Source organism: Lacerta agilis, chromosome 3, assembly GCF_009819535.1.
Source record: "Lacerta agilis isolate rLacAgi1 chromosome 3, rLacAgi1.pri, whole genome shotgun sequence".
Taxonomy (NCBI): Eukaryota; Metazoa; Chordata; class Lepidosauria; order Squamata; family Lacertidae; genus Lacerta; species Lacerta agilis.
Window position 1 is genome coordinate 37510313 of NC_046314.1, and position 26339 is coordinate 37536651.

Consider the following 26339-nt stretch of genomic DNA (forward strand, 5'->3'; position numbering starts at 1 on the left):
TCAGAATAAAACCAGTTTCTCAAAAAGTACGCTTTGGGGCCAAAAAAATATGCAATGGATCAGGCACATCCAGCTCCCAAGAGACTGCGATCTACTCCCAGAGTTGTTGAGCTTCTTTGGGGGGAAGGACTGCAAAGAGCTGCTGAGCTTTTTTAAGGGATGAAAACATAAGTCGCTCACCATGAAACTTGACGTGATGGAGCGACAGAGCGAGTGGGGCGGGGGATGGAGACATTCACTCCCCTTTTTAAAAAAAATACAGCGATCGAGATGGATCTTGCGATCGACTGCAATCTACCAGGATCAACCGGTTGGACATGTCTGCAATAGATCTGAATCAGGGAATCCCAAACCATGGTCCGCAGACATTCTGGTGGTTCATGGGAGGTCTGTAAAAATGCAATTAAAAATCATCCCACACCTAGAACAGCACATTTCAATTGCTACAAGAGGGTCCACAAAGACCCTCAACAGTTTTCAAGTGGCCGGGGGGGGGGAAGGGAATTTGAGGACCACTGTTCTAAATTGTTTATGGGCTATGTAAGTCTTCACTGATTCTCGAATCAATTGATTCTTCTGGGATCAAGAAGCAATGGCTGCGCTCCATTTTTGAAAACATAAAATCTGGCTTGTAACCCAGATCTGTTCCACTCCTTAAAAACAAAAACACAGCTGTTCCTGGTTAGGCAGGCAGCAGAAGTAAAGAGAAACTAGGCAGGCTTTTCATTGGCAAAGCCAGAGGCTAATTTTGTGGGAAACTGCAGTCAAACATAGCTAGCAAGTGTAGGGCTGGTTAAAGGATGAAGGGATTAAGACCACAGAACTGTATTCCTAGACTCAACTTGGTCATGCCCCTCACCTAGAAGGAAGTTAAGTTTCTTTTGCTCGCTGCAAGCTCAGAGCATGTTCATATTGCACTGTATTTTGTATTTCAAGATTTCTGCCTGCGTTGACTTGCTGCTGCCTTGATAAATGCATGAACCCTGACCTTTGTAAGTATAACATTTTAAAACTTATTAAGGTATGTAGTCTGTTCAGTACAGGTACTAAGAGGGGTAGAAATGGGGAAGCTCTACTAACAGACTAAACAGAATATTAAAAGGTCTAACAACCTACATTCATCACACTTTACTCTGCTGCATGATTCTATTATTTTAAAACTCTGCTGGGGGCTCTCTCTTGCAGAAATGTGTGTTTAGCTCTGTGCTTTGATTCTAGGAATCCAGCCAATTCTTGTATTAGTTACCCCACTTGGGTGATCTATATAGGTATTTCCCCCACAAATTTTGCATTTGTGGGGAAAATACATATATTTAATGAATAATCTTAGATATGTTGCTTGGAAGACATATATAAGGTTGTCATATTTCAAACAGTGAGCTTGTGGGGGGGGCAAAATGGGGACAGAGCAGAGGGAGGAACGCAGTGGCCGATGGAAAATTGGCAAACACGACACTACCGCTGTCTGGGATCAAGAAGCATGTGTATCTGAAGAAGTGTGCATGCACACGAAAGCTCATACCAAGAACAAACTCAGTTGGTCTCTAAGGTGCTACTGGAAGGAATTTTCTATTTTGTTTCGACTATGGCAGACCAGCACGGCTACCCACCTGTAACTGGATTTTCCCAGACATTTTGGCGATTTCTGCCCAGACACTGCCGCCAACTGCAATATTCTGGATATGGGACATGCAAAGGTAGATAATGGCTGAATCGTTAAGTAAACAAAGGCAGGGATATGTACCATTACCCATTAGCAGAGACTCTGTACAGCAGAGAGGTGGACTTCTAGCTGTGTGTTAGCAAAAGTTGCATTCAGGATTGCAGTTTACCCGATGTGAGGTAGAGAAGAAAAATTGCAGTGTGTTAAAGGCAGCAGGCTGCAGAGGGGGATTCAGAGCATAATGTGGGTTGGCAGATTGAATTGTAGGTTGCAGAAATGGGAGAAACCTGACCTTCTTGGAGTGTAATGCTGGAAGCCCCTCGATCATAGGCTCAAGTTGTATATATATATAGGTAAATAAACCACATACCATAAAGACACCACAGTCTCTGTCGTGCCTCATCTCCAAAGGCAGCACAAGCCCTGGGCAAGTGCCTAGATTCCTAAATCTTGCACAGCTCGGAGATTGTGGTGGCATGTAACAATACGGTGTTTGGATGGCATATATAAATTGCATCAGTGTAAAAGATTGGGAAGGGACATGGGTAGCGCTGTGATCCAAACCACTGAGCCTAGGGCTTGCCGATCAGAAGGTTGGCAGTTCGAATCCCTGCAACGGGGTGAGCTCCCGTTACTCGGTCCCAGCAGCTGCCAACCTAGCAGTTTGAAAGCATGTCAAAGTGCAAGTAAATAGGTACCGCTCCGGCAGGAAGGTAAATGGCATTTCCGTGCTCTGCTCTGGTTTGCCAGAAGCTGCTTAGTCATGCTGGCCACATGACCTGGAAGCTGTCTGTGGACAAACCCCGGCTCCCTCGGCCTATAGAGCGAGATGAGTGCCGCAACCCCAGAGTCGTCCGTGACTGGACCTAATGGTCAGGGGTCCCTTTACCTTTAAAGGATTGGGAAACAGTCTGTCAAAGGGGTCAGTTAGAAACGAGGCAAAAGGTAACAATGTGAGGATTCTTACATGAAATAGGGTTAGACCTCTCTCCAACCCCCACCTTTGCTTCCCGGCTTGTCTTGGTTTTAATTGCTAATCTTTTGAGTAATGAAGCGATGACGCAATGACTCGACACAGCTACCTCATAACATTTCACGACTGGGGTGGGGTGGGGAAAGGGCGTTTCCAGGCAGTCACATCCTTCAGGACTCCATTTCCCAGAGATCCCCGCGCACACCTTAACCCCCTCCCTGCAGCTCGCTCGCTCGCTCGCTTTTATCTCCCGAATCCCGCTGCTGGCAGAAGCCACAACCTGCTTATCTGGGCGCGCTCGGGCTGCTTTTCAGCAGGGCTGTGTGGGCGCGCGCGCGGCTGCGGCTGAAGCCCCGCACTGGGCAACTTCGCCTCACCTTTCCCTCGCTAAGCCGCCGAGGAGTCCGCCGGCGGTGCGCCTTCGTCCGGGCAAGAGGAGCCGCCGCCACCGCCGCTGCGAGGCGAATGTAGGCAGGGAGGGAAGATGGTGCTCCGAGTGTTCGTCGCTTCCCTCTCGGGCTCCGTGACGGTGAGTGGGGGAGAAGGGGAAAGGGACGGAGGGAGGAAGGGACGGCGAATGAAGGCTCCTGAGGGGACTTCCTTGGGGAAAGCCCCGCGGGCGACTGACGGCTGATCCCATACGGGACGCTGCGTCCCCGCAGCGCCGAACCAGACGCGCCAGAACCGCCGCCCTGCAGGTGAACGGAAGGAGGGAGGGGAATCCCCGACAAAAACGGCTCGTCACCCCAGAGGCGGATCAGTTCCATTGAATGGAGAGCATTTCGGGTTGCCCTATAGACGTTTCTCCGTCGCTCCCCGCAGCTCTCTCTGCTTTCTCCCTGCTTTCACCTCTGGCTGGCCGAGAAAGAAGGCGCTTGCTTGGCTCACCCCGAGCTGTAGTTTGGCACCCAGCCCTGGAGGACCTCCTGGAGTGGTGCCTGGGTTTCTGATAACGGGGCTTCTTTCCTTCTTACAAAAAAGGCCAGGGAGACGAATCCTAGTTCCTCCTTCCAACCAGTCAAGCACCTCAGAATCAGCACCAGGGTTGCCAACTTGAATAACATATTTTGGGGGAGGGCAGGTAAGCCCCGTCCCACGTAATCGATCACATGACGCCGTGCACCTATACTGTTGGAATGGCAGTGCCCATCAACTTGTGTGGCGGGCCCTCAGATATTTTATTTTTGGGGGGAGTTGGCAAAGGGACCTCAGCCTTAGGAGTTTGCTCCTATGGTCTGAAGCGTTGTTGTCCCCTTTGGCCTCCAGCCCTGGAGGGCCGGCCCCATGTTGTAGTAGTAGTTGTATGTAGTATGGTGATCTGGGTTTCTGATTTTGGACTTTTGTATGTGAAAAAATCAGGAAGACAGTTGGTTTTAAGTAAAAAGGGGGAAGGATTAAAGCACCTCAAAATCAGCACAGAATGATGAATGCTCTATTTTCTTGGGATGGGGAGGGGAGATGCACATAAGCTCACATCTGCTCAGATTGCTGCACATCTAGACTGAGGTTCTATTCACACATATTTGGGTGTAAATTGAAACTTGATGCCACAATACAGTACACTACTGGGTAGATAGACAGATAGATAATTTATTACAGTTGGAGACCAGCTTATAAAACACACTTGGGAGTACAATCCCAACAGGAAAACAAACATTAAAAACATTGTGCAACTGTAAAATTAAAATTTATAAATGAGATAAGCTTATAAACACTTAAAAACTTTAAGATAAGCTATCGCAGAGAAATGACCCAGAATCACCCATGGAACCGAGTTTGGGGATTTTCTTAATGGGCTAGTTTGAATCAGGGGGTGGTCTGTGCCTACAGATCTGTACACAGAATCTGGCGACCATCCACGTCATTTTCTGATCTTTGCCTAACAGGAAAAGGTCGTGTTTTTGCTTTTCCAGGAGGTCCGCGAGCCTTACCAGCAGGGGATCAATGGTCTCACTATGTGCCTCTTCATAGAAGGGACATCTAAAAAATAAGTGCTCTGGACTTCCTATTTCCCACTACTGGGTAAACATATAATCATCATGTGCAGTAAGGCAAATTTCATTAAGGGCTTGGCATTAAGGCATTGTAACAGAAGATGTTAAGAGACAGAAGTGGCAAAAATATTTACGTAACTGAACCAAAAATTGTGTGCTGAAATATAATTTTTACTGACTCATGCAGAACTGTTGAACAAATAACTGTTGTACCATAACCACCATAAATAATAGACTTGTGTAAGTCAAAGAAGTATGGTAAATATTAATGTCTGAGTCACTGCGATCCTAACAACTTACCTCCCACTGTTAGATTTAATTAATAATATTGACACATGATGAACAAATGTGCTGCTTAACCAGTAGTAAAGGTAAAGGGACCCCTGACCACTAGGTCCAGTCGTGGACGGCTCTGGGGTTGTGGCGCTCATCTCGCTTTATTGGCTGAGGGAGCCATTTCTGGTGAACCAGAGCAGCGCACGGAAACGCCGTTTACCTTCCCGCCGGAGCGGTACCTATTTATCTACTTGCACTTTGACATGCTTTCGAACTGCTAGGTTGGCAGGAGCAGGGACCGAGCAACAGGAGCTCACCCCCTTGCGGGGATTTGAACCGCTGATCTTCTGATCAGCAAGCTCTAGGCTCAGTGGTTTAACCCACAGCGCCACTCATAACCAGTAGTAGATGGCTTTAATTAATATAAAGATTTTTAGGTGACTTAAAAACCTGCCTTTTAACTGGTTAATCAGTTTGCATTGAGGAATGCTTGCTTTTGCTGGAACTTCAATGGAAGTGTCTTTTGAGTTTGAAATACTGAAGGAATTGTAGCATGACTTGCAGTGTAATAGGCAAGAGGTGCAGCTTTTAGCTGGAAGGAAAGGCCAAGTTTACTATTGCCACCCCTCATCCATATTATGGTAACACACAAGAGTGAATAGAACAGTGTCACTTGTAACTTACAGATTTTAAAGGTGTCCCCTGCCATAATTGCCCCACCCCAAATCCTATACATGCATACTTCATAGAATTGTAGAGTTTGGAAGGCACTACAAGGGTCATCTAGTCCAACCCCCTGGAATGCAGGAATTTTTTTTTGCTCTCCAAGGGGCTCCCATGACCTGGAGATTAAGAGTCTCATGCTCTACCATTGTCATTTGCCACTAAGACTTTTTCAGTAAATATGCTTATGAACTACTTAAGCTGAATGAACTACTGATCCAAGCTTTCAGCCCTCGTTCATAGTTCCCAAGCCCATGACCTGTGGTAACCTATTCTGTACACTATCTTAAAATAGTCCTAAATACTCAAGAAATGCTTTCAGGTTTCTGTGTTAGCAGCAAAAAAAAAAAAAATTTTTTTTAAGTGTCTTGTGGCACCTTAAAGACTAACTGTGTAATTCTAACCATGTTTACTTAGTAGTAAGTCCTAATGAACTACTGTGTAATTCTAACCATGTTTACTTAGTAGTAAGTCCTAATGAATTCAGTGAGACTTAACATCAGGTAAGAGAATGCAAGGCTGCAATACTAACTCCAGTCAGGAAAATCCAGTCCCTGCTTGGCTGGGCAGCCACAGGGCATGATGGAGCCACCGCTTCATCCACAACCCCATCACTCATGCTAGCAGAGGTGGAAGGCAGGGTAGGTAAATGGCTGTGCCATCCTGGAGCTGGCACAGCAGTTGGGCTTCAGGGATCCAGCAGATTCCAGGATAGTACAACCACTCTCTGAAATGCCCCCTTTTGAAGCTTTCCACGGACTATAAACAGTGAGGGTCTTGCTGGCAGTATTTCTGCTGGCCCATTTGGTGTGCATCTATGCCAGTAAAGTGATGCACCTCAGCCCAGTGCGAAAGGGGTTTGGGTTGAAGCTTTAGTGTCTAAGGTGCTGCAGGACTCATTGTTGGACTTAGGCTCTGGACTGCAATACCTTAAGGACCACCTCTCCCCATATGAACTGACCCAGGCCCTGAGACCATAATCTGAAGCCTTCCTTCATGTGCCTTCTCCACAGAAGGTCCAGAGGGTGGCAATACGAGAATGGGCCTTTTCTGCAGTAGCTCTTCATTTGTGGAATGCTCTCCCCAGGGAAGTTTGTCTGGTGCCTTCATTTAGGTGCCAGGCAAATGTTTTCCTCTATAGCCTGGCCTTTGCATTTAACTACCGTACCTGTAGCTTTTTAGAAGTGGATGGGGTAAGATTTTTTAATTACTCTTTCCTTTTAGTTTTTATGTATCTATGTGGGGTCTATTGTTTGCTTGTTTATTTGATTGTAAGTCGTTTTGGGTTGCCCTGAGCAAGAGAAAGCAACTAACAGATTTAATAAATAAGCAAATAGCTTGTATATCTTAGTTTGCATTCTTGCAACAGCACCAGTTTGGTATTAGTTTGATAATTTAAAGGTCCTAGGGCCAAGCAAACTATGTCACATTGAAAAATTAAATAAATAGTCACAGCCATGTAAAAGTACTAAAATCAAATCAATATTGCTTCTGACTTTGTGTTAGTGGTTCAAATGTCCTATATCTTTGTCTTGGTGTAATTACTTTTTCATATAACCTGCGACAACTGCATATCCATTTCATCTTGTAATCCATTTATCTATTAGGACTGGTAATTCAGATTTTTGGTATCTGGAGACTTACTGGAGAGCTTCTCTGTGGTGGCAATGAATTGTGCTTCAGTAATGCTGGTACTGAACATTGCATTCTGTACGAACATATACGCACTGCATCTGCAGACCGTGCATTTCTGCTGGAAGACTTTTAGCTGTACAGTATAATATCTGTGTTCATTTCATTGGCACAAGGAAAGTGAAACCTCTTAATACAGTTTGTCATGATGCATATGCAGTGCTCAGTGGCTAAGTACTAATGGCCAATAACAATTATTTATCCATGTCAGGAGCCTGCTGTGTAAATATAGATTCTTTCCGGCACTTGTACAATGTACAGTCATTGAACACTCATAATAGAAGCCTTCCTCCTATTATTACTGTCAGTTATTAGCAGCTGGCTTATATTGTAGTAATGAAACACCAACGTGTTTTGTTTTTGTCACATTTTTTTTTAAAGTGTGCAGATGCTTTCTGTGTATGACAGAGGTGGGGAATCTTTTTATAGCCCAGGGGACCAGATTGTTATCTCCTCTACCTCCCACAGGCCAAGTTTGACAGGTGGGTAGAGCTGCCCACCTGTAAATCACTTGATGTCACAATGATGTCAAGTGACCTTTTATTGCTGTAGGGCTCTTAAGGAAAACCCCTCAATACTCTCTCCCTCTGCACTTAGAAAATGGCTTTACAGGTGCCTACAAACACACTGTCGGCCAAACCCTGCCCTTGCCTGCCCCACAACTGGCATCATAACAAGACAGGTGTGGGCACGTAGGCATGGCTTGGCTGAACTGGCCTCATGGACCTATTTAGGCCTGTAGACTGGAGGCCTCCCTGTTACATATGGTGTAAAACAGGGGTAGGTAACCTAAGGCCCGTGGGCTGGATGCGGCCCAATCACCTTCTTAATCTGGCCCACGGATGGTCCGGGAATCAGCGTGTTTTTACATGAGTAGAATGTGTCCTTTTATTTAAAATGCATCTCTGGGTTATTTGTGGGGCCTGCCTTGTGTTTTTACATGAGTAGAATGTGTGCTTTTATTTAAAATGCATCTCTAGGTTATTTGTGGGGCATAGGAATTCGTTCATTTTTTTCTCCAAAATATAGTCCGGCCCACCACACGGTCTGAGGGACAGTGGACCGGCCCACAGCTGAAAAAGTTTGCTGACCCCTGGAGTAAAAGCTAGGCTACTGTAAGAGATGGGTTGCTTAGGGCACCCTGGAGTACAAGAAGTGCTAACCTTGTTTTTCCAGCAAAACCTGAGATATACAGGTGGAACTCCCATGATATATTAGCAGTGCAATTCTGCTGGTGAAGAGGTGGTGACAGGGCTGGCAAAAATAGGATGGAATCATGGGGGAGGATCACGACTGTACCCCCATTGGCTGCCAGCTATTTACACCAGGAATTTCTTCCCATTGGCTTCGATGGGAGCGGGAGAAACAAAACAAAGTCTCGCCATGTTGCCATGACGCAGCATAAGATAAGGTGTTATTCAACACCGAGTTGCATCACACCACCAGTTGTATATGAACTCTGCATAGGGAGATGAACACATCAGATAAGAAGGTGCAGTGCATCCCGGGGCCATTTATCTCTGGCTCCAAGTCACACATACCTACAGCTCACAAAGGAATGTCCTGGTTTTGGGGGAGGGGAACTATGGACAAACGAGCACATTGCATAACAAGGGGGCTTTTCTGTGCACATTGCTAACGCTTCCCCTACTAGAACCCTGATAGGTACTCTGCCACAAGAGGATCAGCCTCCACTCTGTTCCGACAAAGTGAGTTCCCAGGAGACAATACCCCACTTGGGTAAACAAGGGAAGAGGGGAGACCACACTTGGGGGAGGCATTCTTCCTTGGAGGCTTTACTCAAGGGCCAGGCCTTCCACTCCAGCCATTGCCACTGCTGCACAATTTCAGAGTTCACCACCACTGATGGTGTTTAATAAAGGCTGTAACTATTCCAGCTGTGTCTCGGTTCCTGTGATGGTCAGCAGATAGGGTCCTACCACCCTTCCCATTGTAATGTACCTGAAGTGTTAGCATCCAGGGATAGAGGGTTCTTCCCTTGCTTGCTGAAGATCCTGTGCTTGTTGATGGTCCTTGTATAGGATGGTGAGGGGAACAATCCCAGAAAGTCATTGCCCTTCTGGCACTTCCCCCTCTTCCTTCCAGCTACTCCTGTTATGGTTTTATCTCCAGCTGTTGGACCAGGAGAAGTGGAGGGGTTTGGGCGCATAGCAAGGTGATCCCAAGAGGCATCGGTAATTCTAATGTGAATGAGCATGTGTGGCTAGATTGGATGGTGAGGCCTAAGTGAAAGCTGCCATGATGCCATACAGTCACCATTTGCCAGTCACTCTGGCTATGTCATTGCTGAGGCTCAAGCCTTATTTAATCCCTCCCAACCTCAAATATATTCTAAGGGGAAGAGCAAGGGTGAACTCATTATCTCCTGGATGCTATCCTTATACTTCCTTGAGCCCCCTGCCTTATGTGTTGGGGGCTAAACTTTTGTTGTAGGGTGCTTGCTGTATTCGAGTTGACTCCTTATGTGTTCTCAAACTACAACCAAGCCCAGACTTGCTTTGGCACTTGATTGCTACTGTTACGTGCCTCTGCTGCTTGTATATGTGGTTCTGTCCATTCTTTTGAAACACATGGGATGCCTTTGCAGAAATTTGTACACAAGGAAGTGCTGTGTGTGTGTGAGAGAGAGAGAGTACTGAAAATTAGCAATCTGATCCATGTTTACTTGTTAGGAAAACCAACAAAAAATGTATTGTAGCATCTCAATTTATTTTAGCATAAGCCTTCGTGCATCTTATGAAATACACTCCAGCATGCACACTTTCTATGCCATAAACAATTTGTAAGCCTTTGAAGTGGGATAAGAAATCCAGGACCCTCCAAATGCTGTTGGAGAACAGCTCCCACCAACCCTGAACATGTTGGTTGGGGCAGATGGGATTTAGAGACCCACAACATCTGGATGATTGCAGCAAGTTCCCTGTGTTCCCCTTACAAAATATCAGTGTAGCTACATCTCTGGAACTTGTTACTTAGAAATAGGACCCAATGGATCTTGTATTCAATGAGGCTTGCACTCCCAAATAAGTATGTGTTTAGGATTGCAGCTTAAATTTATTTCATTGTTATATATTGTAGATAATCTGTGCCTTTTGGTTTTTTATCAGAAAATGAATGGAGCAACAAACTTTAGGATGGGATGGGCATTGATAATGCTGGTGAAATGTGTTTCATATTTTATTACATCAAATGCAGACCTGACCTTAAAGCCAACAACAGTGAAAAGCTGTTTCTGCACATGAATTGCATCCCCTGTGAGAACCCATTTCCACCTCTTCTCCCAACCCTGCTACAACTAAAAAATTAGGTTTCTCTTATTTCCAAGTGTGCCCCACCAACCATGTGGCCAGTGATTTCATTTCTGGCAGCACTCATTTGGAAGATGGGGGAAGGAGGGTAACTGAATCTCCTTCTTGGCAATTTGCACTGTCAGAAATAGCAGTGCCCAAGCATCTATCTGGCTTGAAAGAGGTACAACCCACTTCACCACACAAGCTTTTCAGGATCAAGTCTTTGGTGTGCTGCCTCTGTATTCCCTCCCCACCCCCACCCCCCGTTATTGCCTTTCATTGTTGAAAAATGATATATGAATTTGATCGTTCTCTGCGGGTTTGAAAAAGAAAACATTCAGTGCAACGTCAACGTCAGACAATTGGAATGCATTCTCTGGCTTCTGATGGTGAGACATGAATGCAGTTGGAGAAGACGTCTTCTGCCTAAAAAATGGCCTTATACTGATGTACTCTACTGATCTTGGCATTCTGTTGAAGAGGGTCTCCTACAGAAAACATCTCTGTTCTGTACTGTACAGGAACTGGGCCTTAAGTGTGGCACCTACCCTTTGGAACGTCCTCCTGTTATATATCAGACAGGCCCCATCTCTATTGCTGTTTTGGCACCTAATGAAGACCTTCCTTTTCCATCAAGCCTCTTAAATAGAACCCTTTAACCTAGTTTGCACCTGCAGTGCTGGATTTGAAAATATTTTTACATATGGAATCATTTTTAAATGCCAAAGTTTTTTTGTTTTTGTTTACTATGAAATCGCTTTAAGGTATTTTATGGGGGAAACCTCTCAGATCCGTGCTTTCTAGACACAGGACAAGCAGAAGTGTGGACAAGCCCTTAAATGGAATCAAAGAAATAAAGCATCGCTCCATTTCCATGCTGGTTGAGTACACCTTTGAAGTTCTAGAGTTGTAGGTGCCTGTTCTTTCACTGAATAAAAGTAGTTTTGCTGGAGTTCTAAGTCCTTGCTCATCACTTCCTTGGAAGTGTGAAGGAAATAAAGCAACCGGTCTTGGGAATGTACGGCTGGAAGTTTTCCATCTTAGCTTGTTGACACCTGTCTGGCGACTGCGCATTTTTTGTGCCTACGGTACTTCTAAACTGCTTAATACAGTATTGACATTTGTTTAGCCAACTCTTGTTATCTATCTGCTGATTTGTGCTTTCGGGCTAAGCTGCTGAATAAATTTGCTCCGACGTGCAGAAATGCTAGTCCTGTGTTCCCTACCAGTTGATGAGCTAATTGTCTCTGTTGAAAGGGGGAGTGTAAGCTCTGCTTGTGAACCAGCTGACAAATAACATATTTCAGAGGTTACTGCATTTTGCTTTGTCCATTGGCATAAATGCATTCACCGAGGTGAGCTTTCCCCATTTACATTCAAAGTGTGTGTGTGTGTGTGTGTGTGTGTGTAGCATTTAGCGAGTGCAAACACCCCCCCCCCCTTATATTAGAAGTTTGGAATGACGCACTTCAGTTTTATTCTTTTGGTCACCACTGGAACAAAAAGTGCACTCTGTATATTAATTACTTGTATATGAATGTTAATGTGGAATAACTAGGCACTTGCAGCTGACCTGCAAGTATTTGGCTTGCTAGTTTGACACAGGATATTCAGTCTATGTACTCACATGGTCCCATTGGCTTCCATGCCTCCTTGATACATTCTGCCAAAGTTGACCAGTCATCAGAGATGCTGTGCCTCTTTGTTCCCATCCTGCCAAGAACATAGTCCTGCATGAGAGTTTCCCCTAGCCCATCTTTCCCACTAATTCACCAGATGGGTGGGGTATAATTAAAAAAAAATTATGATGATTTCCTCATCTCTTTAGACTCATTTGCTCTGAGACCCTTTCCTGCCAGTGCATGTAAACAACAGATGATTTTCCTCACCTCCCTACTATATGTTCTCTATATTTCATCCCCATGGCCTATCTCTTCCCTTTACTTCAGCTACCCTTCCTCTAGGGTCTCTCTCAGTCTTCCATGCATCCTGGACTGAGACTATACGCCAACAAAATGCACTCCTTTCATGGGGTGTATACACACTACCTGTTATGTATTGAAGTTCTCACCCTAGGCTACTAGGGGTGTTGTGTATATACAGGGACGTTCCTAGCCCCTTGGCTGCCCGGGGCGGGAAGCCAAGAGGCACCCCTGGGGGGCGGGGCGCGCGTGGCGACGCCCCGCCCCCGGGGTATGCCGGGCGGGGGCTTGGGGGCCTTGGCGGGCTGCAAAGAGCCCCGAAGCCGCTGCCGTAGCGCAAAGGGGTGCCAGGCTGCGGCTTCGGGGCTCTTTGCAGCCCACCGAGGCTCCGGAAGCGGCGGCCCGGCATCCCCGGGGGCGGGGCATCGATGCGTGTGCGTCATGACGCACGCACGCGCGGCGACGCCCCGCCCCCAGGGTATGCCGGGCGGGGGCTTGGGGGCCTCGACGGGCTGCAAAGAGCCCTGAAGCCGCTGCCGTAGCGCAAAGTCATGACGCACGCACACGCGGCGACGCCCCGCCCCCAGGGATGCCGGGCCGCCACTTCGGGAGCCTCGTCCGTGCAGCGCTGCTGCTCCCGGGATGACGGAGGGAGCGGCGGCGCGTGGGAGTGGTGGGAGGGGCCGCCGCTTGTCACCCCACGCGCCGCCGCTGCCTCTGTCACCTCGGGAGAAGCAGCACCGCACACACCCGCCTAGGGGCGGGACGAGGGGCGGCCCGCCCCCACCGCCCCCACCCTACGACGCCCCTGTGTATATAGTTTCACTGCCTACCGTGGCTGCAGTTCTCACTCAGGTCCGCACATGCAAATGAAGGATTGAGATTGCCGCTCACGGATTGGGTAGCTAGAGAGAGAGTCGTTACTGTTGCATGTTACTGAATACTATATAAGCAGGCTGGCTCAGCCCTTCAGTTCTGTTCTGTTCCAGCCTGAGAATAAAGAGAGCTGCTTGAAAATCAGTGTCGTCTGCTATGTCCACCCACTATTTAATACTACCCATATCAGCAGGGAAATGTAGCTTTTTTCACCTCCCTGTGTCTACAGGTAGTGGAGTTGACTTGCATAGCCACCTTTATAAAAATACGATGATGTGTACACAGAATATGCTTGTAATTTTTGAAGCAATGCTGAACTCCCTTACGTTCCTAATCTTCTCTTTTGTTCGGTCAGCATCACTGGCTCTTGTCGTCCCTTCTTGACTACATCTCTCCTCCTGGAGCTCAGATTGACAATCTGTTCCTAGTAGATAGACAGTGAAAAACACATGGCATTGTTGTAAATGCAGTAGTGTATCTCCTGTGAGGTTTTGCTTCCTAGCCAAAGTTTCCTTCGCAGAAGTTGTACTTCTTCACAGCAGTCTGTCAATGAACTGCTCCCCTTCTAGCAATTAGAACGTTTTGCAAACAACCCAGGCAAAGATTATAGTTGATAGTTAAAATGATATTATAAGTGGCTGTTATGTGTCACTGTCTCAATGACTCCACAATTCTACAGTTCTATGATTTTATGAAGTAGTGTGGTAACCCACTATTTTAGGAAATACTGGACTACAGGGTAACACTTATTAAATATAATTGTGCTAACAAGTGAAAAAGGTGATTATATGAGTATGTGTATTATTATTGTGTATGTATATAATTATATATAATTAACTGCATACATGTAATACAATATAATCTTTTTTCCCATTTGTTAGCACAATTATATTTAATAAGAGTTGTCTTCTAGTCAAGCAAATCCATGGTCTGTGGACCCTTTTTTGCTAAGATTACATGCTTGAGCATAGAAAAAATGCAATTTTCACAAAACAGAATGTTGGGTTAAAGGAATTAATGTTGAGTATACTCAACATTTTGGATGTCATCTGGTGAACCTGCATTTTTTGAAATTGAGGAAATACGCTTCTGCCGTATTTTTGAGGAGGACTGATGCACCTGTTAGCTTGCAAGCAAAACACAAACTCATACCAGTGATTCTAGATGTGAGCAATATAATGTATAGGTATAACATTACAATAACTCCTAGGCTGCATTGTTATGCTCATGGAACTGAATGCAATTTACATCTGAGTAAGCAAGTATATGTTGCCATTTATTGTAGTGCTCTATATTGTGCTTCTATCTTTGCCATTTTTCAGACTGGAGATACGAGTGAAAAACACTCACCAGATTGTGCTTTATGGATTACTTGCTGTGAATAACCCATCTGTAAATCTCCATTTTGTGTCTTCTGAACAGTCATTAACAATATATGTGCATACAGACATGTCCTTCATGAATTGCCATTACTAAAAACATTTCCCACTTACAACAGCCAAGAGTCTAAGGAAGGATGTAAAAGGCGCATAACAGGCATTAAGAGAGCCTCAATGCTATATTTTTTTTAAGAGGCAAAAGCATTGCATTGTGTTACAGTATAAGGACTAGACAGATTGTGCCAGCTCGATTAGAGGGCAGTGCATCAAACAGCGATCTCTGCAAAAATTAACCTCCCACTGCTGATTTTTTTTTTGTTTAAAAACTGGAGAGCATATTGCATGATAACATTCTCTCATCTCCCCACGCCCCAAATGTGTGGCACATTAGAAGTTAATTGAACATCTGCCTGCAGAAGCCAGCAGCTCTCCTGTGATGTACATAATGATGCGGTTGCTATGGCAAATAGCCACTGAGTCACTGATTTTCGCCTTTCTCAGGCCCCCAGCAGGGCTTCTTAACGGGAGTATTTCTCAGATGATCCCAGCATATGTCTCAGTTGAGTCAATGGCCTGCTGGAGAAACGGTTTTTATGGGCTGTTGCCTAATTTTGCTCCATAACATCAACCCTTTCCCTTCAATTCAAGTTTAATTATTTGTAAGGAAACAAGAGAACCTGCCCTTTTCAGTTGAGGCATCAACAGAGGCACATTGGTAGCTTCATGTAACCCTAGAAAGCTAGAAAGTGATGACAAGGCCACTTAACCCACCCTGTGCTTTAAGAGTAATCCAGAATAAAATTACTTTGGAGTGAAGTTTGTGCAACCTACTGTGTCCAGGAATTCTATAGGTTCACAGAATAGTAAGATATTCAGACATAGCCCATTGGAAACATTCTTCAGTTTCCAGTGAGGGGCTTCAGTGCAAATATGAAAACTGGACATCTTCAACCCTTTTTTTTTAAAGGAAAAAAATTCTAATTTTAATCAGTTTAGCAATGAAAAAAGCTCTTCTATATTGAACATATTGTTGGGGTGAAGTCAAATTGCTCAAGGTTGCATGGGGTGCAAGGTCCTGGGCTGCCCAGATAACAAGACCCCCTCTTAGCCTTTCTGCTGTGGTCCAAAGGAAAGCAGAGCAATAAGTTTGTCACCAGCTTGGCTGCAGGAGTTGCCGGAAGGAGGCGTACAAGGTGCCATCCAATCGTCTTAGCGATTCCACTCTGGATTTGTTTAGCATTTACCCCATAGCCTTTTCTCAGGGAGATACTCTTTTTTTATCATAACAATTGTAATCCTGTCGAGTCAGTTTAGAGGTGGCAGGCTTGGGGATTTCTGTCTTTCTCTTCATAACAACCCTGCAAGGTAGGCTAAGCTGAGAGGCAGAGGCTGAAGATAAAGCATCATGAATCCATATTCAAACAGCAAAGATGCCTTGTGTTGCTTCCTTCAGTTTGGCATATTAAGGCCCAGGGAAGATGCTGGTTGCGTTATCTGGCATTTAGACAGGATAAGGTGAACAGCTTACTATGCTCTAGTGATTTATTCCCTTAGGGAACCAACAGAAACACAAAATCAGAATGCAGACCCGTGGTTGGGTCAAGCACGTCTGCCTGCCTTATGTAATGAGGTTGCAGACAGAGAGTCCCGAGTGCTGATACTATACTGAACTAAATCCCAAATACCATTCGTTCATATCTTGAGTCTGAGTGTGCCTCCGTCTTGTCTGCCTCTCTTCACGCCTAGCTACATCAAGTGGAAGTATATGGCGATCTACTCATTGTTCAGATAGGTTAGCTAAGCCGTACTGGCTGGCGCTAATGGGAGCTGTAGTCCAAAGTATTTTCAAAGCATGATGAAGGTATCTTCAGGGCACCAGGTTGATGGATTAGTCCTGTTCAGTGCCTTCAGTGCTTCCCTTGTTGTCACATGGCTTAGGTCAGCTTCTCTGAATTTGGATGTAACACCTGCCGCAGGGAGACTTTTCTGCTTTTGTCTAAACCTGCCCATTGATTCAGAGAATAAAAAAAAACCTGTGGAAAAATAGAATTTAAAATTGGCCATGGGAACAAAAGGCTGCATCCTTGGGTTATGACACTACTGGTCAACAGTTGCACTTAAGAGACCTGCATCGACAGTAACATTTTTTGCCTCCCAGTTCTACCATCATGGGGTTGTGATTGGGGGGGGGGGGATGCAGGAAATCCATCACACTTAAAAGCCCTGTTGCCAGAAATCAATTGTACTGCATGTGTTCAAAGTAACTTTATCCCACTGACTTGGTTTGCATAGTGTCTTAGCAAACAACTAAGTTGCATCCTGATTTTGTTTTGTCCCCCCTGCCCCCCCCCCAATTCCAGATGAAGAAGAGGCAGCAAGACATTGTACGATTTCTGGAAGGCAACAAGATCAACTTTGAAGAGGTGGATATCACCATGTCGGAGGAGCAAAGGCGATGGATGTATAAAAACATTCCTCAAGACAAACAGCCTGCACAAGGCAACCCGCTCCCACCCCAGATTTTCAATGATGATCAGTACTGTGGAGTAAGTAACTTTTGAAGCTTCTATCTTTCTCACCTGTGTTAGCTTTGGCCATCCTCATCTCTGTGAACTGCATAAGCACCAGGGGTTTTTCCTGACAACACAAAAATCGAGAGAATGACCATAGTGGTACTTTGTTGTTGTTCCCATCTTGCATTGATAGATAGCATGATAATCAGGAAAACCCTATGCAGAATGGTCAGGGTTAATGCTCAATTTTTGATCTGTTTTTTTGGTATTTCCTACACTAACAATTCTGCATTTGGATCCTAAATGTTTGATCATCTTTGTCCTGGAGCCATGTGCATGCTACTTTGGGAAATTTCTAGGGCAGATTATTGACTAATTCCATTATTCAGTATCATAATTAAAAAGTCATTTAAAAAGAAAATTAAAATTATTTGTTACTAGCTGGCCCGGCCACATGTTGCTGTGGGGTTTTTTGCTTTTTAAAATTCTGACCCCGAAAGTATTCTGGAAGCTCCTGTTTTCGTTCTTCCCTGTCCCTCTAGAGCAGGGGTCAGCAACCTTTTTCAGCCGTGGGCCGGTCCACTGTCCCTCAGAGCATGTGAATGAACGAATTCCTATGCCCCACAAATAACCCAGAGATGCATTTTACATAAAAGAACACATTGGTTGGTGGTATTGATCACTTGGGACTGTGTGTGTTGAACATGCGAAGCTGCGGTGGCCATTTTAGGTGAGGGCACTTGGGAAATTTTAAAATGCCTGTGAGTGTGCAGCGGCCATTTTAAGTGAGGGCACTGGGCACCTTATGGAGGCCTACTGCAGGCCTTGCTGTGGTTTTTTTTACTGTAAAAGCGCACCCCCCACAAAGACCCCCCTCCTCACAATTAACTGGCCCCATGCGCTACGCCATTAAAAAGAGGATTCTTCCCCACCCCAGTCCCAAAATTACGCACCGCAGCGACAAAATCCCCTCAGAGCCGGTCTTACGCACTGCGACCTCTCAGGCAGCCTCGGGCTTATTTCGCTCCCGCATTTTTTTCCTCCCCCCTCTCTTCCGCAACTGCCTTGCCTCCTACTCCATCTTTTTCCACATTTCCACTAAGCAGTTTGTGTCAGAAAGTCCTTGGGTGCTTACAAATGGGAGTTATAAAATGGTGGACGGGGCAATATTTGGCGGCGCGGGTCTGATGACGTCAGCAGGCAATCCGCCTTTCTATTGGATGCTGTTGGAGTCTTCATTCCTTTTGCTGGTGAGGTATAATAGGCGTGCCACTTTTTCCCCTTTATCCTTTATTTTAGGCATGACAGGTGTGGTTTTTAAAATTTTTATTATGCCAGATCCTTCCTTGATGGTCAAGCACACACACACACACACACATATATAATATGTGTGTTAGCTGGGTTCCTTGTTATTGGGGGTTGGAGCTACTCTTAATAGTGTTTGTGCAGTAGTTGCTGTGTCCCCATTGGATTATGATTGATCAGCAGAGTTGACCCCAGGCTTGTCGGGCATGCCTAGACACCCACAATCTTTGGACTGAGCCAACATCTGGAAATACCCTTGCACTACTATTTAATGCCAACATAATGTGACGATTCTGTTATTTATCTGAATTCCCAGCATCTGCTTTAATCTCTTTCTAGTTGCTTGACTGTGCTGTCTTTGCAATTAAGTGTAATGAGCACTTGAGCTTTAAAATTGATAATTGAAAACGGGAGCCTCAGTCTTGTGATGGTGGGGTCATGAGTTATCTGAATCTGATTTACAAAGTATTATTGGTGGTTCTGACTGTCCTTGGAAAACAGCCAAGCTCTACCCTTACTTGTTTTATGTTCAGTGCAGTCTGTGCTTGACAAGCAACCTGATAGCTATTTCTGCAATTATGGGAGCTTTCTTTGCCTTTCTGTATGTTTTCAGGTGTTGTGGAGAAGGGTGAAGCAAACCTCTCTCCATATTTTCTCATGGGTTGAGCAAGGACCCTAAAGATGGGTTTTTGCTGAAGATTTTTCTGCAGATATAAGAGTAAAAAGGAACATCCCCTCCTGTGTTCATCATTTTGCCTCTTCATTTCTCCCTGTGCATCATCCTCCTTATCAATTTTGATTTATCACCTGCTTTTCACCCTAGGGTGCCAGGGAGGGTCACAACAATTTAAAATACAACATTAAAAACAAATTATATAATTACAGAGGGGTGTGTGTGTGTGTGTGTGTGTGTGTGTATGTATGTATGTGTGTGCATGATTAAAAGAGAGAGACATAAAAGCATGCTCTGATGCATGCTTTGAACACTGAGCTTTTAAAGCATGTCACTGTTCTATGTATTTATGCAGTTCCTGCACACACACACACACACACACACACAATCTGCAAGGAATGATTGATAAATCCTTTCAGAGTGGCTTAATGATCTGTCTCTTCTGGCAGACAGCCATGGTAATTTACCGTATATTGCGGCGTATAAGACGACTGGGCGTATAAGACGACCCCCAACTTTTCCAGTTAAAATATAGAGTTTGAGATATACTCAACCACAGATTTTCCACCCGGCGTATAAGACGACCCCTGACTTTTGAGAAGATTTTCCTGGATTAAAAAGTAGTCTTATACGCCAGAATATACTGTAGTTAATGCAAGGAGATGCAAAACTATACTGTACTTCATTTATCAGGGATGCTACCTGGGTGACATTTTAAAGACAGCAGGTGTACTCTCAAGTCACCCACAAATGTGTGTAAATGTGATGTGAAAATGAAAACACTCAGCACAATAAGCTGGGCTTCTGTATTAGGGGAGGACCAGAATTCTGCTCTTGAAACTGCCAAGGAAGGAGCTGTTGCTTCAGTAGGGATGCTGTTATACCTGAATGCTCATTCATGAATGTTCCTGTTGTAGTTCTTGCATATGGGATGGGGAACCTGTGGCCTGGCAGATACTGCTGGGCTGCAATACAATTCCCATCATCCTTGGTCATGCTGGCTGCAGCTGATGGGAGCTGGAGTCCAGTATCACCTGGAGGACCACAGGTTCTCCCGCCACTTATACTAGGTAAGTCAGTAGGTTGATCTCTCAAATTGCAAAGGTGGGACAGACAGATGGACAAGGGAACTGAGGCTGAAAGCAGTTTGCTTATGGCAGAAGTAAGATTGAAAGCCAGAGAGTTTCTGATTTTTGTAGCTCAGTCTCTCATCCACTTTGCTATATCAGCACAGCTAAATGCTTCCTCAGCTAAATCCTGGGATTTGATGGAATCTCCCCTTTGTGGAATCATTTTAATTAAAAGGAAGCCTTCTTGTTTTGATGCTGTGCAGTGATAACAGGATCTAAGTACAACTTTTTCATCCTGATATTTTGGGACCTTGGCTTCCACATATTACCGTATTTTTCCATCTGTAAGATGCCCCCATGTATAAGACGCCCCTTATTTTTGGGGACTCAGATTTAAGAAAAGGGGGGGGGAGAGATATATCCATGTATAAGAGTCCCCCCAATTTTTGACATTATTTTTTAGGGGAGAAACCTAATCTTATACATGGAAAAATATGGTAATTTCAGGCAAACTTTGTGTATAGCTCAAAACAAACCTGGACAATGCCTGCATGGTTCTGCCTAAAGGTGTTTGCCCATTCATTATGCGATGGTGGGATCTCTGTGTGCTGGGGCTTGTAGAACTTGGGTCCTTCTGCAGATTTCACATCAAAGACAGTTGCCTTACTTGCCGAACCCCCCCCCCCCAATCCTACTTAGCGGAGTTGTACCGGTAGGCAGGTAGGGTGGAGAACAGAATGAGGACAGTTCTGCTTAGGACATGAAGCTCTTCATAGAATCAGAGAGCCAGAAAGGACCACCCCCTGCAATGCAGGAATCTTTTGCCCAACATGGGGCAAACCCTTGACACTGGAATAAAGAGTCTCGTGCTCATACCCCCCCCCCCAGTTTACATAAAAAACAATACAGGATTTTGCATATTCCCAGCAAATACTTGCAAAAACCTTTGAGAGTTTTTGTGAATATTCAAAAATAATGCTTGCAAAACGCTTGAGTTTCCTCCCAATGTCATCGGTGTCAGTTTTTAGAATCAAAACCATGGGGGCATCATTAATTAAAAAGCAAACAAGCACCCTTGCCTGTTGGGGATCCCTTCATCACATTATTTTGTGTGTAATGTAATGCTTGCTTGGATAGAATAAGGATAAATCAAGGCATGTGGGTGCAGCACAACCTTCCTTACAAAATGGTTTCCTTTCATGTAAGAGATGGTGGTGTGTGCATGTTGGATACTTGTTAAGACCTGCTTTTTGTAGGAATATCTTCTTGGAGGTATTAGAAGTTCACTTACATTCACTTGAAGGAGGGGCCCCCGTTGAGGATATGTTGCCCCCACTGCAACCCCCCCCCCCAGCCCCTGGCAACAGTGCTGATTGAATGGAGTGTCTGGAGTCTTCCAACAGCAGCATCAAAAATATTTTTCAGTCCATGAGCCATATGCCTTCATGGGCGACCTTCCAGGAGCATGCTAGTGGTGGGCAGAGCAGTGGATGTGGCAATGGCATGAATAAGCCAGAGGTTTCTACACAAACATGCATATCTCCATCCTCCAGCCAAATAAGTGAGGTAATTATCACAGTCGAAGGACACATTCCAGCCAAGCAAGAAACACTTGCAGGGAGGGCCTGGAGCAAGTTCATTGAGGGGGTTGACCTACCAAGAGTTGTGAGGTTCCACTGCAGCATTCTGCTATTGATCCTGTTAACTAGTCACTTGCCTGAAGAAGATTTTCAACAGTTAAGTGAATGCACTTGATTACTGTAGATCCTGTAAATTGACAGAACAATCCCCAAAGAATATGAATATAGTATTTAACCATTTGGTAACCCCTTTGCCTTTTCAAAAGGCACGTGAGGCCTTTTTCTTCAGGGCAATTTACAGCAGAATATATTGCTTTCCTTTTAGATGCATGGAATGCAAATTGCTTCATGTTGGCTGGACTCCAGTGAATTTTGCCTCAGTTGCCTTTTGGAATTCAGATGCCAGCCTGAGCCAAAGCCAATCAAACTTAGCCAAAGTTTCCCACCATATACCCCCCTGTTCATATGCTGCATCTTGCAAGTAAAGTGGCACAGCTGTTTGGTCATCATGTGTGCAGGTTGCATTTCCTTGGCAAATTGTATAACGCTACTGCAGTGAATACTTCTTGAGCTCCCGGGGGAGAAGCTAAACACATTCTCAGACTAATTTGCATGCTTTTAATGTAATTAGCAAAATAACTTGCATGCCCTTTCCATTTGTGCTGCAGGTGGTACATCTCATTTGGTGGGCATATTTCACTCAATCTCATTTCCTTCAGGAGATGGTCTGAGAGCGCATGATACAGCCACTTTGCAGAAGCTAAGCAGGGCTGGGTCTGGTCAGTGCCTGAATGGGAGACCTAGAAACCTCTTGTACACCACCTTGAGTTCCATGATGGAAGAAAGGTGGGATATAAATGTGTGAAAATACATTAACAGTTCCATGTGCGGAAAGCTTAAGTCAGCGCTAGGAAAAAGTACCTGAAAAACTATTAGATTTTGGCAAACATAATGAACTTAACTGGCTTCCTTTTTTTAATACTTTCTCTTGCTTTAATATGTATCTACAAATGTGAATGTGATATTTTCTACTTATTTTATTAAAGTCCAAATAGAAAAAGTGTGGATTCTAACAAGGCATGCACAAAAGTGTTGGCTGAGATCTGTTGAGAGGGTCAAGTGGTAATCCTAAACATGCTACTTTGCATTTATAAGAGCTTTGGATACATTATGCCCTTAATTGTTACAACACTCTTGTAAAGCAGATCAATGTTATTCCCTTATTGCAGAGAAGAGGCTGAAAGTAGGCTAATCTAAGGGCAAACTTCATGTGCAGAAGGCTCCCTTGCAATATGGTGCAAGAGTAGAGAAAATTTGTGGGACAGAATTAACCCCTTTCCTACCAGTTGGTTCTTGCCAGGTCATTTTTAAACATTGTGTGCATGTATACAGCTCCACTCCAAATGTAGAAGCAAGTACAGGCATGGTAGGAAATGACCTCTGGGACATTTGTAGGTGAGAAGAGTTGGGTGCCGGATTTTCATATTTTTCTCTAGCATGTACCTCCTTCCTCCACCGCCCCACATTCATGTTATCTCAGCAAAAAAAACAAGTTTGAAACATATAGCTCCATCCTAAAGCAAGGTTGTGGCTGAAGCAAGGTCTGAACAGGGGTTTCTTAAGTAAATGCAGGCTGCACCACCATTAAAGGGTCCCAGATTTTGGAACAGCTTCTCCAGGGTTGATTGCTCAGTCCTCTTACCGCCCAATTTTAGACATGTAGTGAACTGGTCTTAGGTACAAATAGGGTTTCCTGAAAAAAAAGGATTGATGAGTTGCTGCAGGATGGAAATTTTTTAGCCTATGTAGTTTGCACATGATCAGTAGTGAATGACGTGTCTTTTGTTTCTTTAAGCTTTTAACTACAAAGCCCCTATTCAGACCATAAGGCTCTTAGCAGAATGCTAAAGCAATAGACTGCAAACAGAATTGAAGGGTGGTTTAAACACACACAGGGGGTTTGTCAAAATATCAACTCCCGAAAGCAGTGCAGAGAGAGCTTTCATTTGTAACCCCACAAAATCTAATTGCTCCTTAAAGCCAGGAATCTGGCTTTTAATGTAATATATATATGTATATGTGTGTGGGGGGGGGTGACGATTTTTTTTTTTTTGCCCCCGGATACCAATTTACCTTGCTACACCCCTGACCAAGAGGTTTGCTAGCTGGCTCTGAATATATTTCTTGATATTTCTGTAAGAAACCAATTAATCAGCTATCCCTTGCCCATTGGGGGGGGGGCAACCTATGAGGTAAACCTGCTATTGATTTATTGAACTTTCGTTTAGAAACCTGCCTTAGGAACAGGTGGCTCTTAGCTATACATTTTGGTGCCTCCTCAAGTTATGTTGCAATCTTGTACAAACTTGCCAGCCTGGGAGTAATGGGGCCTACTTCTGAGTAGACGTGCATAGGACTGAACTGTCAGGTTGTTTACTTTCTTCTTCTTCTTCTTATTTTTTTAAAAAACTATTTAACTTTCAGGCAATTTAACCAGAAATTGCAACCTCTACTCCTTTTTTCATGTGAAACTTGAAATTAAGCCAATAGCTGAGAAAGCTGCAGAACCTGTTTTTTGGGAAGTAGGCCTGAGCTGTGTGTAGGCTGTGTACTGCGATGCTTTTTGGTGAAATGCCAGAGCTGTTTGCTTCTTACAATGAACATATGTAATTATATTACTGTGAATTATTAACCATTATCTCCACTTCCACTCAGGGCAGTATGCTCGATGAACCAATGATCTGATTAAGTTCATCTGATAAACAGCTCTTTATGCTCCTCTGAATTGCTTTGATGGTGCCGATCATCAGGTGGAATGTGGCCTGGGTTTAACTAAATTTATTCTATCTGCCTCCCTCCCTCTCTCTCCTTTTTTCGTATCAATTACAAAGCAGGAGTGAGAACACACATTTTCAAATGATGGGTAAACTGGAATTAACCTTCCATTACTATTATAAAGTTACTCTTTTATATATCAGTAAGCATGATTATACTGCAACTCTGATACAGTATCAGTGGTATGAAGCTCTAAAAATAATTACCTTTCCCCCCTCTCTTCCCCTTTCTCTAGGATTATGACTCATTTTTTGAAGCCAAGGAAAGCAACACTGTCTTTACGTTTCTTGGATTGAAACCTAATTTGGCATCAAAGGTGAATATGATATGAGGCTTAATGAGATTCAGCTTGCAGTTTTCAATGTATATTTTCTTTCTGGAATAGACGGCGTGCTCTGTGATTTGAAAAATGAATAAAAGGGTATGGGATTTTCGGCAACATCTTAGCTTGAACCTAAAAAAAAAAAAGACAATTGGTTATTTTTTTCATAATTTATAAACACTTAAAGTCAAAATGTACCCAGTTAAATCCAAGTAGTGTAATTGATTTTTTAATTCAGCTACTTTTTAATTTCTTTTTAAATTTAGGGTTTGATACTAATAAAATATCAAAGAAATTGAAATATGTGTATCTCTTACTGTGTTGCAAACTTACTGGATTTCCTGGGAATATTGCCAAACCAGGTCACAGTTTGCTTTGTATGTGACCTGGAGTCATAGCTGATTCCTTTGGCGTCCTCTTAGTGAGCAGATAAAGCTTAGAGCCTATTCCTATGAGGCACCTTTCTGGGCTCTCTTAACTTGTTGGGCCTATTGACCATTAGTGATAACCATCCTCCATGCTATCTTTTTAAAAAAAGTTGGGATTGGCATAGAGGCAATTGAGCCTCAGCTACACAAACTATATGTGTATCTGAAGAAGTGTGCATGCACACGAAAGCTCATACCAAAAACAAACTTAGTTGGTCTCTAAGGTGCTACTGGAAGGAATTTTTTATTTTGTTTCGTACACAAACTATGATATGTAAGCCCTATTAATGCATTTCTTCTTCCACCCACTGTTAATCACATGGAAAAGGAAGTAGAGAGGATGAGTGCAATTGCCCTGCTCCTTCTATCCCATTCCCAGTCATTCTCCATTAAATGGTGGGCGACTCTCTATACCACTGCTGGGGAGCCTGTGGCCGTGTACTACAATCCCCTTCATCCTGTTCCTTGGCTATGCATGCTGGGGCTGATGGGAGTTGTAGTTCAGCGACATCTGGAGGGCCAAAGCACGAGCCTGTTCTTCTCATGTAGGCTTCCCATGTGCTTTTGAAGGGTTCTAAAATGCACAGGGAGTCTGCATGAGCAGAGCAGGTGTTTCTAATTTTCTGTTTTCAACTGCTGCTGAAGTTTTTGTTTAAAATGCCTATTTGTTGTGACATTGCTGCAATTATTTTTTTAAAAAATGTGTATTTTGATGCTTTTGATGCTTTATTATTTTAATGTTGTGTGTGGTTCGTCACTTTTGAGTAATTTTTGTAAGGTAAAATAAGTGTTTGAAAGAAATAA

The 26339-nt window shown here is 44.1% G+C and overlaps 1 protein-coding gene across 1 annotated transcript in view; it reads left to right on the forward strand.

The window, feature by feature from the left end:
- Nucleotides 1-3061: 3061 nt before the first annotated feature.
- SH3BGRL2 (SH3 domain binding glutamate rich protein like 2) overlaps nt 3062-26339 on the forward strand; it is a 28888-nt gene continuing 5610 nt past the window's right edge. The window contains exons 1-3 of the mRNA XM_033143288.1: nt 3062-3165; nt 17170-17355; nt 25021-25101. Of these exons, the coding sequence (XP_032999179.1) occupies nt 3121-3165; nt 17170-17355; nt 25021-25101 (312 nt within the window). The 5' untranslated portion in view covers nt 3062-3120. The remainder of the gene's footprint in view (nt 3166-17169; nt 17356-25020; nt 25102-26339) is intronic.